At 41.8% G+C, this 16,084-nt stretch overlaps 1 protein-coding gene across 1 annotated transcript in view; it reads left to right on the top strand.

Moving 5' to 3' along the window:
* Positions 1–16,084, top strand: part of hspg2 (heparan sulfate proteoglycan 2) — a 524,258-nt gene that overhangs the window by 241,701 nt on the left and 266,473 nt on the right. Inside the window, exons 13-21 of the mRNA XM_078558280.1 lie at positions 744–890; positions 2,051–2,214; positions 4,883–5,062; positions 6,579–6,775; positions 7,612–7,759; positions 11,460–11,587; positions 13,528–13,614; positions 13,700–13,758; positions 15,592–15,665. Of these exons, the coding sequence (XP_078414406.1) occupies positions 744–890; positions 2,051–2,214; positions 4,883–5,062; positions 6,579–6,775; positions 7,612–7,759; positions 11,460–11,587; positions 13,528–13,614; positions 13,700–13,758; positions 15,592–15,665 (1,184 nt within the window). The remainder of the gene's footprint in view (positions 1–743; positions 891–2,050; positions 2,215–4,882; positions 5,063–6,578; positions 6,776–7,611; positions 7,760–11,459; positions 11,588–13,527; positions 13,615–13,699; positions 13,759–15,591; positions 15,666–16,084) is intronic.

The raw sequence follows: 16,084 nt of genomic DNA on the forward strand, positions 1-16,084 counted from the left end.
TGTGTACTTGTAAGCCAAGATCTCTCACTTCATCTACCCCTCTTAGTATATTCCCATTTATTGTGAAATCCCTATAACTGTTTGACCTCCCTAAATGTATGACCTCACACTTCTCTATGTTAAAATCCATCTGCCACTTTACCGCCCACTCCACTAATCCATCTATATCATTTTGGGGATTATGGCTATCCTCCACACTATCCACTACTCGGCCAATCTTTGTGTCATCTGCAAATTTCCCAATCGTGCCCCCCACGTTCACGTCCAAATCGTTAATATATAACACAAACAGCAAGGGTCCCAACACCGAACCCTGTGGAACACCACTTGAGACAATTTTCCATTCGCAAAGGCATCCATGAACCATTACCCTTTGTTTCCTGTTACAAAGCCAACCTTTTATCCAGTTTGCCACATTACCCTGAATCCCATCGGCTTTTACTTTCCTGACCAATTTGCAATGTGGGACCTTGTCAAATGCCTTGCTAAAATCCATGTACACAACAACCACTGCACTACCTTCATCAACCCTTCTTGTCACTTCCTCAAATAATTCAAACAAATTTGTGAGGCAAGACCTTCCTTTAACAAATCCATGCTGAAATCCATCCAGTTGTATAAATATCAGCTGATAGTCTGAGAAAAACACAGGTGAAACAAAGTTGGGATTTTAGTTTCATTACCTCCTTTCCTGTTCCTCTCCAGTAGTTGCCATTAATCTAACACACTGTTTTGCTTTTCAGGAATCTGCTCTGAAGGTCACTTCAATGTGGAGGGCAGTCTGCAATGTGTTCCCTGTTTCTGCTTTGGTGTTACCAGAAAGTGTGAATCTACAAGCCGCTATAGAAACCAGATACATCTGCGTTTCACTGAGGAAGACAACTTTATGGGTAAACAATTCTAAATATTGCCTGCTCCTTTGCAAGCAGCTTTTTGAAACCCTATCTTCATTTGTGCTTTGAAGACTTTTTTGAGAGATTTCTTTGGTCATCTTTCTGTCCATGTTAGCTATGTTTCTCAAAAGGGCTAGAATGGAAAAAGGATACGTCACTCATTATTATGATACAACTTTATGAATGTGACTAGAAGGCCAGAAACCACAGCAGTTGATACCACATTACGACTGCAAGTTGTCTTATTGCACTTTTGGAACTGCTTCACTCTGTAGCAGTGATTGCCTGCAAGCAGAGTTTGCACTCAGCTGGTTTGTCTTAGGAGGGGGTGCAGACACATCTTAACGTCACTCTCTTACTTTGCCTGATAACTGAAGCAGCAATGTTAGAAATAGAATTTTCATCCAAACTCATGACTCAATGGTTTTGTTGGCACAATGAGACTTTAAACAGAAGTAGAGAGTAATTGAGAAAACGTTGCAGAGTTGGTGACTAACTACTAGTTGGCACAGGAATCTGGGAGCTCCCTAAAGAAATACAAGATGAATTTTGTAACCATAGATGTCAGTGTATGAGTTGATCTTGAAGCCTCAAATAATCTCTCCAAGAATGGGCTTGATTTAAACGCCGAGTATTAAAAGTGAACCACTGGCATGGGTGTGTGGCTGGTCCCCCTCTTTGTCATTCCCTAGGTTGGGCCTGCTCTGTGTGGCTGTGTCTCCCACACATCTATGCAACACCACCAGTATTGTCTGCTTGGTTCCTTGCACCCAGCTATAAGGTACCGGTAAGTAAAAAATCCAATTGTGGGGTGAAAAATTGAGGCTGACTACTAATGCGAGTATAGCATGTCATAGCTGGAAAGGGAGGCAGTGGGTGACGGGTGTTGACCTATACTCCGAGTATATGCAGAAACATGACTTTTGGGGCTGAGAAAATGGGCTCGGTGTTTTATAATGCTTCTGCGAAGCACCTTGGGAAGTTTAATTACGTTAAAGGTACCATATAAATGTAAGTTGTTGTTGAACTCCAGTCTGTTGTTTATCCTCAGAGAATTGTCCTGTCCAGCTCAGCCACAATCAGCCTTGGTTGAGGATATCGTTAAACTAATCAGCTTTCGACCTTATTCTGAGGTACAATTGTCTTTCCTCTCCTAGGTGTGAACGTGACAGTACCAGCTCAGCCAGTGACACCTCCCCTTTCGACCTCTCAGATGATTGTGGATCTTGACTCAGGAGAATTCCAGATGGTCGACCTCTCGAGACGGTTCCTCAGCCATGATTCATTCTGGACTCTCCCAAGGCAGTTTCTGGGAAATAAGGTGCATTTGAAGTTTTTGAGATCTTTAGCTGTTGGTTAATCTCGCGAGTTTTGCCACCCTGTTTGCCCCTCACTGGAGGTTCAGACTAAAACTGGCCAGGATCATAGTCCTGCTTTTAATTATGAGTGAAGATTTATGAAATGCACACTTCGAGCTATTATTACTTGGCACAAACTGTAGTCATAGCTCGTGAGTAAGAATAAAGAAGGGCTTTGTCTTGCTGATATTGCAGATTATCCAGCTATCTAATTTCTTATCTGTACATCTTTGGAAGTATATTAGTGCAATGTTGTCAAATGGGTCAGATGCGCTGTTCCTTTAAGCATGTGAGCCATACAGCAGCCATCTTGGCAAGCCTGTGTACTCTCGCTTGTGATCACCCCCTGCCCTCCATGCCTAATGCATGAATGAACTGTGATGGTAACTAATGGCATTTATCTTTCCCTTCCAAGAAAGGAAGCAAAAGAGTGCTATTCATAGCAGGAGTGATCGATTTCTAGGAAAACTGAGAGCCTCTATAATTTTAATGGTTTCGCTATGCCTGCATAGTGAATGTCGGAATAACCATGCCTTTATTATTGCAGTGGAACACTTGTCAGGTGGCCTATGGAGGCAGGGAAGTTAAAAGGGCAAGGGAGAAAATTATTCAATGGTTAAAGAGGAGAGAACACAATAATGCCTGTTCGTTGACACCTTTATTTATTTGTTTTGGTGTAAGGCAGCCCTTCAGATGTCTGTCTTGTGACTGTTTCAAACTTACGAATTATCCAGCATTGACCATTCTGTGATTTGTTTTTCTCAGCTCTGTTTTGTCCTGAACTAGCACTTCCTACTATTCCTTGTGACTGATATTTCTCTACCTCTTGGAGCTTTTACTCAATGTGGCACAGTTTGCGATAATCCTAAACTTGTACAAAGATTGGCAGCAGGAGATATTATAAGTGTTGAATTCACAGGGAAAGAAATTATTCTGATAAGTATTGCCTTGTGGGTCATTCCTTTGAAAGAGACAGTGAGTTCTGTTTTTTAACTATCACATCACGAATCAAGATCATTTTTATATTCTAGTCCTAATCTCATCTCACCTTTGATTGTTGCACCTTTAATGCCTCCCAGACGCAACTGTGTACATTTCAAAGAAAATCCCTGACACGGGCAATGATTCTTCCCTAGATATAAGAGGCCTTCTGTGCTTGCTTCATTCTTTTTCCTCATCTGTTTATACCTCGGTCCAAATGATTTATGAGAATTTTGGTCTATTCATTTAATTTGATTTGACTGTTAAAGGGGACAGCCTAACTAAAATAAACTCCTTGCTATATTCGACGACATTTAGAAAGGCATCAAAAACTTGAAGGCGTTTGTGACAGAATCAGGGCTGTGACGTATTGCAGTGTGATATTTCAGTTTTCCTTTATTATTGTCTTGTTGACAAATGTTCTCGTGGCTAATTCAATGAGCCTTGCAACAACCATTGTTCAGTGGGAAATTTATAAAGGAGATCCAAGTTTGTAAGCATTAGAAGGTTAATACCTGGCATTAGCATTTTATTTTGCATAAATTTCATACTGGCGTAATTTTGGTTTCTTGTGACCTAAAATTTATCCTTTTTAAAGGTCCTTCTGTTTGCTCTCATTTCATCTTGTAGGTATAGTGACGTAGACCCCTGATCCAGTGGCAATATCTTACTTTGATGCTTGGACCTATAGTCACAGATCGCATGCTTGACTTTTTAGTAAAACGAAAAGCCTCAATTATCCCCGAATAACTGTTAGATTTTATTTGCCATCACATGCTGCTTGCTGAGAAAGACGATTTTTTTTCTTCCGTATAGATTAGTATAAAAGGCATTTGGCAAAGGAGCTAGCCATTAATCTGATTTAGCAATGCAGTCAGTCAAATCCATCGCTAAGTAGTGTTTTGGCCTTTCTGCTTGTGCTGTGGCCACTTTACAGGCCAACAGTAATAAGATTTATCTCATCACTGCACGTAAGGCAGTAAAATCTTTTTATTATCTTGATCAGGCAATTCAAGCTGACCATTATTTTGGTGGTGATGGGATCTAAGCTGGCCTTAACACTAGGCCATTGGGTTTTGTACTTGCAGTTTTCTCCAGTAATTTGGCATAATGCGAGAATTAACAGGATGAAGAAGAACATTTCATTATCCACCATTGGTACAGTCATTATTTGGAATTCTGGGTTGCACCAGATATTTCTCTTAATGTAGTAAGGAACGCTCCTGTACACAAACCTTTTCTTGTTATGAGCTGAATGTGACCTTATGCACACGATGTCTGATATGTGCCTGGCTTGTCACCCACTTTGTGATTTCTGCAGTACTAAATGTCGAAATATACAAATTGTATTTTAATCAATAAATGATGTAACTGTTGGGTTGCAAGTATAATAAAATGCCTAATGTGGGCAAGAAATCTTTGACTTAATGGTATTTACATGAGCTGGATGGCGAAGGATTCAACATGTGTTTCAGTTAGTTGAAAATATGTGTACTAACATAGTCATCCACTTAAACTGAGCTGAATCTTGATAGTTGGATATGTTAGTTTCCAGGTCAGAGAGTGCTTTTTATTGCAACTCATACATGTTTAAAGTTCAGGATACCAAAATGACACCTGTTTTGAAAATGTGACTTGTCTTTTGCGCAGGTCGATTCATACGGTGGGTTCCTGCGCTACAAGGTTCGCTACAGTGTGGCAAGGGGGCAAGCAGAGCCTGAGGAAAAGGCAGATGTGATCATAATAGGAAATGGAAGAAAACTAATTTATAAAATGAGGACCCCTACCCAGCCTGGTGTCATTAATCAGAAGGAAATCCTGTTCACTGAGGTAAGAAGGGAATTTCCAATTCCAATCAATTTTACTTAAAATTCTCATCTTCCTCATCTGTAGATGCTCGTTTCCTGATGCAAGGCTTGTCAGGGGTGGAGCTGCATCAGGGCCCTGACAGGCCATTCTGATGACCCAGCACATGAAATTTGGGTGTTCTGGGGCAGACTGGAAAACCAGCTGCAGTTATCCAATGTCTTATGTTAGAACCAACAGAATTTTATTGGATTTCAACTCTTGTTTTTAATTGTTGTGGAAGCAGTTGAGATCCCTTGTTTCTGTCACAGTGGGTGCCTTTGATTAAAATGAACACATAATCACCAGCACCAAGATTTTCTTTGAAGTCTTAAGGCCTTGAGGCTTTGATTTTCTAGCGTTTGGGCTTGACGAATGAAACTAGGAAGCCCTTGTTCTAGTTCTGATTTCTCTGGTCTGGTCTCTGCTTTGAGTAGTTTTGGTCCCAAACAAATTGAAGCTTTGAAGCCTTGTTTTCTACAAAAGTGCAGCTTTTTAAATTCATTCGAGCTCTTGTTTCCCCAATCATTCAGGGCATTTATACACAATTTGAATAAATCAATAACAAGAGGCTGTATAGAGTTCTTCGTGACTGTCGTCTTTTTATATTTCATTTTCTAATTTAATTTAAAAGTATTTAACTTAAAAGCTCATTAACTAGTTGAATTTTGGTGGGAGCATGTCTCTGCTGAAGCTCAAAGATGTATTTTTGCTTGAGGAGCAATTCAATTACTATTATTATTACTACTATTATTGGAATACCGTTGCTATATCATGTTCACAGAACCTGGGATGAAAACTACAGTGTAAATAAAACAACAAATCCTAGTTCCGTACGTTTAACAAATTCTATTTTACTTACAGCCACTTAAAAGAAATAAAAATTTCCATGGCTGTTTTATGTTTTGACCCTGATGCGCAGCCCAATGTTGTTTCCCTGATTAGTATGCATGGGTGACTTTTGGACGAAACTGGTCATGCCCATTCTTTTGAGTGTTGTTAATATGTTAACTCATGTAATCTGGGCATTTCTAGAGTTTGCACATCCTGCAACGTATGTGATCATCAGTTAAGAGACTTGTAAGTGCTTTCTCAGTAGCTGACCAATGACATGGCTGTAATTCAGAGGGTTGTGGGATATAGACCCTATCACATGGCTGTAAGTTATTGAATATCATATGGTGCTCCATCTTTGGGAATGTGAATTATGGGTTGTAACATTTTGTGGCGTTTGGTACCTAACTGCCTTGGCAAGTGATGACCTTAAAGTTGTTCTGAAACTGGTTTATGAACCAAGATCTTATTTAACCATGTCTCTGGTAAATCTTGGCATCTGTCGTGCAGCCCAAGTGGACTTCTGGACATTTACTGTCTTTACTATCCTCAAAGATATGCATTTTTTTAAAGCTATGAGTCAAAATTCAATATTTAATGTCCAACGGTTGAAGCAGGCATGATAACTCTTGTATATTGCTTTAAATGTTTCATGTTTTTTTAATAGGATAACTGGCAGCATGAGTCAGGTACCCCTGTGACCCGTGAAGATCTTATGATGACATTGGTTAACCTGGACAAAATTATGATCCGAACAAAGTACGACAACAAGATGGCCAGCGTTGGTCTTAGCGACATCGTCATGGATACCACCAGTGTGGAATTCACAACTCTGGGAAAACCACAGCTTGTTGAGCAGTGCAGGTACCAGGCAGAGTTCCTCCCCACCTGGTGCTATTTTATTGGTCTCTGAGAAATCTCATTATGGCTGAAATTTCCTTTATCCAGCTTACACTGAAAATTGCAACCATTTCTACACTGATTTTTGCTCAATGGCAACTTACACTGAAATTTCCTGAGACTTAAAAAAAAATCATCAGCAGAAAATATCGAAGACAGTGACTTTGGGTTCCAAAGCATTTAAATTCTTTGTGGTAAATTTACGCTCATTCAGCATTGGCATAAGTGCAGAAAATTAGTGCTCTGCGCTCTTTTTTGTGAAGGAGTGGAACTATACTCATGAGCAAAGTGGGGCGTGCCATATGCAACTTGGGAATGGTGCAGATGTTAAGGAAATTTGCCTGTAGCGGCAAAGTGTAGAATGGGTGCAAGTCAGTTCGGCAAATCTCCTCTTAGAAGATTTGGATGGCCAACTCTTGCGGAGGAAATGAAGGGACAGCCTGCCCGGTAGGGGGTCTGGGGAGGTGGTCAAGCAAACAGGATGAGAGCAAGTACTCCACGAGCATGAAGTTTAATGGTGTGAATTACAGGGCAAACAGCACCCTGGCACCATGAAGCCGGGGACGTGGGACGTGTGCTCAGATACAGGATGATTCCGTAAAATAAGGGGTGGTTGGCCACCCTGCTTACACCCTAGTTAACACCAATACTTCCCAGGAAATTCCACCTGTTGTGTTGATTACCGTGTAACACTATATGAAAGGAACAACCTAGCATGTTTATGGGGACAGGAATCTAAGTTCAAAGTGTCGCTAATTTAGAGCAGATACATACAAGGTAAAAATTTCTCTCTCTTCCAGGTGCCCTGTAAGTTACAGCGGTCTGTCATGTGAGATCTGTGCCCAAGGATTTAAACGTGTTTCGACCGGGCCGTATCTGGGTATTTGTGATGGCTGCAGCTGCAATGGCCATGCCAGCAGCTGTGACAAAGTCACAGGATATTGTCTGGTAAGGATTTCAAACACTGCAGCAAGAAAATTCAGACTCCTTAAGAGAACTCTGGTGGCTAGTACTGGTGCACACTATCTCTTAACAAACATCATGTTGTAATTGGGAACAAGGAAATGTCAGGGAAAGAAATTTAGCTATTCAGAGATTATTCAGTCATCTACTTTTTGTCATGGATGTGTGATGGCCCATGTACTTTTGGGGAAAAAATGTGTATTTTATGTTGGAGTGACGGTCCCTTTAAGAACTAGGTTTCTCTGGGAGATGATTTCTGGTAAAGCAGCTTACTTCCAGTAATTGATCATGTGACCAGCTTGCCTGGGAGGTCAACAGCAATAGCAAAGGGTCAACAAGAAGTTAATTATAGGGGTAAGTAGGTTCCTACGTGTGGCTCTCTGTTCAAACAGTTTTAGGATTTAGTTTTTAGAACAAGCTTGCTATAGGGGCCATCTCTTTCTAGTAGAATTCAGTTGAAATTCAGTGTACTGGCTAAAAGAGTTTAAAACTCTTGTCAACTGAAGGAATTTACTGACAGTAAGTTGGGCTCCTGGGGTAGTCAAGCTCAGGAGAGAGAGAGTGAGTTTTAGATGCAAGACTCCAGAGTTAAAAAAGATGAGAATCAGGAGAGTTCTGACCCAAGGTGACAATGCTTAAAACGTTAGTGATGCCCGTGTTGAATGGGGAATCTGCAGCGATGGCAGTTGGAGGAGATTTGAAGGAACAATCTTGCTGGAAGTAAGCGGAAGGCCCAATAAATCTCAGCCCTTATACAAATTGTTGAAACAGTACTCAGACCAAGTAGTTAATCTGATAATTCCCTGACCTAAGTTACTGGGGGTGTAAGTCAAATGGATGTAGGACGAAATTTGAGTTAAGCAGTTTAGTTTAGAGTCTATGTTCTTTGTGCTGTTCTTTTAACAAATTGCGAGTACTGGTTAACACACTATTGTAATCGGAAAGTATAACTACCTCTTCCTAAAGAATTCCTGCAGCACACAGACAGACACACACACACAGACACAGACAAACAAAGGACAAACAGTCTCTCTGCAGAGATGGGCTCTGCAGGATGGGTGTTATAAAATAAAGGATAACGTCTGCGGGGTCTCAATGCTGTTGACCTGGAGTTCCCGCGTGTGAAGATGGGCCAATCCTGTGGATGTGTGGAAGTTCTCACCCACTGGTCTCAGCTTTGCAGGTCCAAATGCAGACAGGTTACACTCAGATGAGGGTTCTCTAGCTACACATGGATAGCCCCACACAGCTTTTGGCATGATAGAGAGAGAACCAGCTAGGGCAGCCTTCCTTCCTCAGCTTGATCCACAACAAGACAGCCTTCAAAACAAGCAGGTTCGCAGCTTAAGTTTTTTTTCCTCTTACCCATGTGATTTCCAGCAAGTTACCAACCTTCCTTTTCAGCTTTTTTTTTCGTCATCAATTAAAGTGATTGCAGTTTAAAACAAACAGCCAGATCTTCCTCAAGTACCATAAAGGTCAGGTGATTTCTCGGAAGAGGCCTGCTTGCTGTCGGTTCCAAGGTGAACTTATGACCTTTTTAAAAAAAAAATCCCAGGTTAACATCCAAATGGCCAGATCATGCCATCTCCTTCCATTTTGTAAAAGAATAATTCAGTCTTGAGGGATATGATTCTAACAATTTATACATGGTAGATTAGTGTATTTTTTGATTTCTTGATTTGTGAATGGAACTACATTTTTGTCTGAACTTTTGGGCTAATCAAGGCCTTTTTCTTAATTCTTGAAATAGAGGCGTCACTGACAAGGCTGGCATTTATTACCCATTTCTAGTTGCCACTGCCCTGAATGACACAAGTCCTTGTAGGGAAGATGCTCCCATGATGAGCTAATTAGTGAGTTCGATATGGAGATGCAGTAACAGTGAATGAATGATTGTGCATTGCTAAGCCAGGATGGTGCGTGATTTTGGGAGTAACTTTGAGGCGATGGTGTTCCCAATGTGCCTGATGTTCTTGTTCAACATGGAAGGTGTGGGTTTCGGAGGTGCTGCCAAAGAAGCCACAGTGACTTGGTGCATTGCAGCTTAGATACACGAGCATAGTTATTATGTTACTGGATTTGTAGTCCAGAGGCCATAAATAATAACCCTGGCACCTTGAGAATTTCAAATCAGGTTTTAAAAACCCAGCCAATAAGAAAACAGTGCCAGTAAAAGTGGCTGTGAACTTGTTCGATTGGCGTAAAAGCCCAACTAGTTCACTATTACCCTTTGGGGAAGGAAACTTGACCTCCTTTCCTGGTCTGGTCTATATGTGACTCTAGTCCCAGGCTAATGTGATTGACTCTTAACTGCCCTTTGAAGTAATTTATCAAACAAGCCAATTATGTAAAACTGTTGAAAAAGTTAAGTGGGTTGGTGCTTGGGGAATGGAATGCGCCCACGTTGGAGATCTTTGATCGGTTACAGGCCAGCCCAATTCAGAAGAAAATACTTCCTTCTGCCCCAGAAATTTGTTTAAAAGAACATCCCATCTGCACTAGTGAACTTTCTTTCCTTTCCTCACACTATCCAACTTCACTGCCTCTGGAGGAGTGTGCTAATTGTACCAGTTATCACACCCGTGCTAACATACAGCAAAATCAGAAACGTCTGAAAGTATACAGCAATTAGTGCTTGGTAGGACAGAACTTGAGTATTGCTGAAAAAAAGAGACATGCTGTTGAAGCTTTTCATCTTGCACCCATCAGGACAGATTTACACATGCCAAATTTGAAAGGGAGCAACAATTTATGCTGCATCAGAAAAGGATAGCATGTTGATTCAGACTGTTTGAGGCAATGCCATGAAGAATGCACCAGGCAACTATTGTTTCCCAGGCTTTTGTTTAATTCAAAAAAGGCACAATGCCTGGGCATGTTCCTCCTGCCTGCATAAGACAGATCCTTGTGTATGAATATATGTAGCTCCTAGCAAGCGTACGTGAGCCACGTTTTGAGCCCAGTTGATGATCGCAAATTGGTTGAGTGTAATTCTTAGCATACTCAGGATTGCTTGGCAATTGCTGTCCAATCGCAGAATCATGTCCAATGTTAGTCATTATGTTCTGAGTTTTGCAAGCATGGGCTAGTTGAGTGTGGTCTGTGTTCTGCCTATTATAAACAGCTGAAGCGCTGTGCTGTTTTATACGATCCGCCAGCTGTTGGAGCATGTGGCTTACATACCTGGCATTGCTCCGGCATTGAAATTCATATGCCACGTTACATGTGGCTCACTTACTTGGCATCTTTTCTCTTGTGCAGTATAAATTGTTGCTCCCTTCGAAATTTGGCATTCTTGAATCTGTCCTGATAAGTGCAAGACAAAAAGCTTCTTTTTTTCAGCAATACTCAATATATGCAGCAGCTCAGTCAGTATCTAAAAAGAGAAAAGGCAGATTAATGTTGTGTGTGGAGACCCTTCATCAAAAAACTGCCAAGACCCTCTGAAGAAGGGTGGATTTGGATCCAGTTGTGATCCAGGTGACTGAGAGTTGGGCTTCACACGCAGTTCCTGTTGCATATGTAATCTCACGATCTGCCTGTTTTGGATTTGAGGTGCAGGTGTTTTCTTGAGGCATTGAATAAAGACGAAGTTCCCAAGTAAATTCTGTTTCCTTGTGCAAACTTTGCTAAAGGTTTTGAATGGCTTTTATCAGTTAATATGTTTCTTCATACCTCACAGAGCTGCCAACACAACACGGAAGGCCCACACTGTGACAAGTGCAAGGCTGGATTTTTTGGCAATCCCACTCGAGGAACTGCCAACGACTGCATGCCGTGTCCATGCCCATTTATTGAATCCCACAGGAGGTCAGTGTCCCACAGCTGAAAAACTCTGGAAAAACAGCATTACTGGAACAAATATTTGTGAACCTGACAAGGCCGAGCTGTGTGTGTCAGATTTGTGGTTTGGTGTAGACTTGGGAATGATTTTTGTTTTGTTTCCATATTAATGGGCAATCTATTGTTCACACATCTTCTGTTTACTTATCAGTTGCCCTTTACCAATTTCCCCCTCAACCCTGCCCTGAAGAGGATTTCAGTAGCCCCTATGTGTGAATTTAATTTCTGATTATTGGCGTGCTGTTCAACCTGAACATGTTCCTGACCACCTTTGAAATCCACTCTCACATGTTGTTGTCTCAAAGGGACAGCTGTTACCAGTCAGGTTGACTATCCCAGCCTGGGAGTTTGAGACTTATTGCACCTTCACTATATTCAGGATGAGCCCTGCAGCCTCATAACAAAGGCCAGACGGAACTGTGTGCCTTCCCGCTCACTCCATGCATTTCCTCACTATGCCTTCACTTTGTGAATAATTATAGGAAATGGAGAAACTGATAACCTGTTTTCCAAAGATTGAACATAGGTACATAGGAATATAGGACTCAGGAGCAGGAGTAGGCCATTCAGCCCTTTGAGCCTGGTTCAACATTCATTAAGGTCATGGCTGATCTGGTTATGGTCTCAACTCTACCTTCCTGTCTGCCTCCCATAACCCTTGACTCCCTTCCTCCTCCTCCTTCTTCAGGTACCATACCCTGAGAGTGCGATGGCGACCATGGACTTCCATAGGATTGGTTCATCATATGCTTGGCAAATTACTACAGTGGTTTGCTGGTTTCCTCCAAGGTGTCTGTGCTCCTCAAATTCTGACCTCTTAAGCATCCCCAATTTTAACCGTTCCCCCCTTGGTGGCCATGCTTCAGTTGCCAAGATCCTATGCTCTGAATTCCCTTCCTAAACCCCTGTACCTCTCTCTCTTCCTTTAAGGCACTCCTGAAAACCTACCACTTTGAGCTTTTAATCACCTGATCTAATATTTCCATTTGTAGCTCAGTGTCAAATTTTGTTTGCTAACTTTATTTGAAATGCCTTGGCCTGTTGTACTTTATTAAGGGTGCTATATAATTGCAGATCGTTGTTGTTCTCTGGGCCCCTTGGTTTGAATCCCGCCCAAACAGATGGACCAAAAATTTCTGCTCTCTTTTGGCTCAATGAGTGACCTATGAATGTGTTTTCTAATGAGTGTAGACTAACAACACCAGACCTATGATAAATCGGCAGTGTGACCCAGGGCTGACATTAGATTGATGCACTGAATGGAAAAATTCCCACCAGTGTGCAGTAAAGGGTTTCAGTGTAGGAGTTAGAGAACATAGTTTGATAGAATGGAGAAGCTTCACCTTAACTCCTGACCTGTGAGTACTGCACTCCCTCTCCACACTCCTTTTGCGCTCCCTCCATCTCATGGTCCCTCTCTCTCCACTCTACTTCACTCTCCCGCCCTCTCTACTCTCCATGTTCCCTTCCTTGCTGCTCCCTCTCTCTCCACTCTCCCTTGGCACTCCCGCCCCCTCTACTCTCTACTTTCCCTTCCTCTCTGCCCTCTCCCTTTCCACTCTCCCTCAATGCTCCCTCCCTCTCCACTCTCCCTCTATGCTTCCTCCCTCTCCACGCTCTCACCCTCGGCACTCCCTTCCTCTCCACTCCCTCTCCACTCTCCATTCCCTCTCCACTCCCCCTCTTGAGTTGAAGAGTCTATATGTAGGACATTTGATATGTTCTTATGAACTGGTGTACCCTGTATGATCTACAGCTGACGCTCTGTATAATTGTTTTTGCAGAAAATGCTTCAGGGTGGAGGTTAATTTAAGAATGAAGTGCCTTTAAAAATAGCAAAATCCAGGATAAATTTAGGGAGTGATTGCCATTTGCAGGAACCACACTGACATGTGTTCTCTCTCCAGATTTTCAGATACCTGCTTCCTGGATACAGATGGGCGTCCCACCTGTGATGCTTGTAGTGTTGGCTATACTGGACGTCGATGTGAAATGTAGGTTTATCTCCACAACAATGCAATTCTCTGGTCTGGTCGAAGAGATGTTGCTTAACTTGTGCTTGTTTTTTTCTTCTTGTAGATGTGCCACTGGTTATGAAGGAAACCCAATGACTCCAGGTGGAAAATGTAGACCACATGGTAAGCTCCAGAAAGCCGGCCGCTTTTCACACAAGTGTCCCGATAACTGGTGTTTTGCGCTAAATTTTATCATTTAGGGTCACATCAAATCCCCCAGTTGTTGTTAAAAAACAGTTCGCAGGATCTCAGAACTCAATCTACAACCAAATTCCACTGCTGTTTAAAAGCAAAAAAACTATGGATGCTGGAAATCTGAAATAAAAACAGAAAGTGCTAGAAAAACTCAGCAGGCCTGGCAGCATCTGTGGTGGGAGAAACAGAGTAAATGTTTCGAGCCCGATATGAATTTTCATCCGATGAACATGTTCATATTGGACTCGAAACGTTAACTCTGTTTCTCTCTCCACAGATGTTGCCAGACCTGCTGAGATTTTCCTGCACCTTCTGTTTTTATTTCATTGCTGCTTGCTAATTAAGTTAGCCCATTGGATGGTGTCTGAAATTGAGCAGATTAGCTGAACTCCAAATAAACTGCATTCCCTCAGTATGGAAATGCAGCATCAATTCAGGAGAACTTCCACATTCAAGTGTGGGCTGCCTGTTGGGATGAGATATTTTTACAATCCCCATAGAGACCAGTAAGTTTTAAAAAGAGATGAATTTCCCAACAATCAACGGAAATTATTGAAGGACAAGATTTCATGTTTTTAAGACTAAAATCAACACAGGTCAAACACACCTTAACAGGTAACTAGCACACCAACTTACAGAAAATGTACTTTTGCGTTAACTAATTATTTCCAACAAAATATGCCATGCAACATTTTTACTTTACTCCACACTTCTGGCAGCTGGATAGCAATACAAGATTAAGCCTGAAGACATTCCCAGCTTCCAGCAGGCTTACTTCTCCCTGTCATACCAGGTCAAATCCTCTTGGTGTCCTTTGGAAATCGAGCCGCTCGGACAAAGTAATCTAGATCAGACTTTCACCAACAAGGCCCACCTCATTGACTCTTTGCTCCTTGAACCTCTAAAAGACCCGTCAGTCCTGTTCCCTTCCTCTCCAAATGTAAAACTTGTAAAATCAACTTTGGCAAGCATTCTGCTTAGCTCTTAACACAAAAGCACTTCACCCTGTCCTTCACAACAATAGAGGCTGCTTCTCCTCACAGCAGTAAATTCTTTGTGACCCTCTGTGTCGCCTGTGTTCCAGGTGTGAAACCTCTCACTTGATTTTCAATAGGTTTTGGCTACAGATCACAAGGGCTTGTCTCTGGGCAGAATCAGTCTGAGCGCCATCTCCCATTGCAGGATATCCTGCTTTACCTTAAATTTAAAGAGGCAATTTAAAACAGCCATCGCATAAAACCGCACATTTGTAGCAATACAACCTCTCTCTGGACATTGGTTTTAATCAAACTGAACAGATGGAGTAAACCATCTCTCTGGTGAAGTGAGATCCAAAGTGAGCAGAGTCCAGGTAGTTTCCCTCTGGATCTGTTCCTAGAGGTTACAGAAGCAGGATTGCTCTCAATGCTTGCCAGTCCCACCCAGGTCATTAATCTGGGAACGAGGAAGATGTGGCTGGTGTCGGAAAGGATAGTACTGTGAAATAGAGCTGCTGGTGCACATACTCGCTTTAATGTCCCATATTTTATGTAGCGATACTGTTACTGAATGAAAAAAAACTTGTGATTCCCCAGCTTCAGGTCCCATATTCTAAAGGAAGAGCTTCCATTTATATAGCTCCTTTCACAGCTGAGAACCTGGCCAGGTGTTTCAATTGAGTGTAGTTACTGTTGTAATGTAGGAAATTTTCTCTCATGAATCTTGACACGCTTTGATACAATCCAGAGCAGAATTTTGAAGGAAATTTGTTTTGTTGTGCAGCGGGACACATTTCAAATTGCGACAGCAGAGGAACGGACTCCACAGAATCATATGATGGATCTTGTGCGTGTAAGGTAGGTATATGTTCTAATGACCAGAGAATGACGAACATGAATACGCAGAGCATATCTCTCTAGACCTGGCGGTATTGCATAGAACATCCATGAAGTGGATGCAAAGAGCATGGACATGAGTAAAAAGTTCAAAATCAGTAGTTACTTTGAGAAACGTGCTTGAGTCAATCATGGCGATAGTATCGACAAGAAAGGAGACTTCCCTGTGTCTATTGGCCTGTTTTCGCTACTCGGTATTTTATGTATCTTTAGTTCAGTCATATTATTGTATTTTTACCAACGCACAGTCACTTATTTTGTAGTTTCTTTATCTTTCCACTTGCTGGATGGTCAATTTGTTGGCGCTCAAATGATGATTTTAAAATCCATGGTAATCTGGTTTTTGGATGTGTCACATCCTTTCGCCAAATTCTCCCTCA

Source organism: Cetorhinus maximus, chromosome 15 (assembly GCF_964194155.1).
Source record: "Cetorhinus maximus chromosome 15, sCetMax3.hap1.1, whole genome shotgun sequence".
Classification (NCBI taxonomy): domain Eukaryota; kingdom Metazoa; phylum Chordata; class Chondrichthyes; order Lamniformes; family Cetorhinidae; genus Cetorhinus; species Cetorhinus maximus.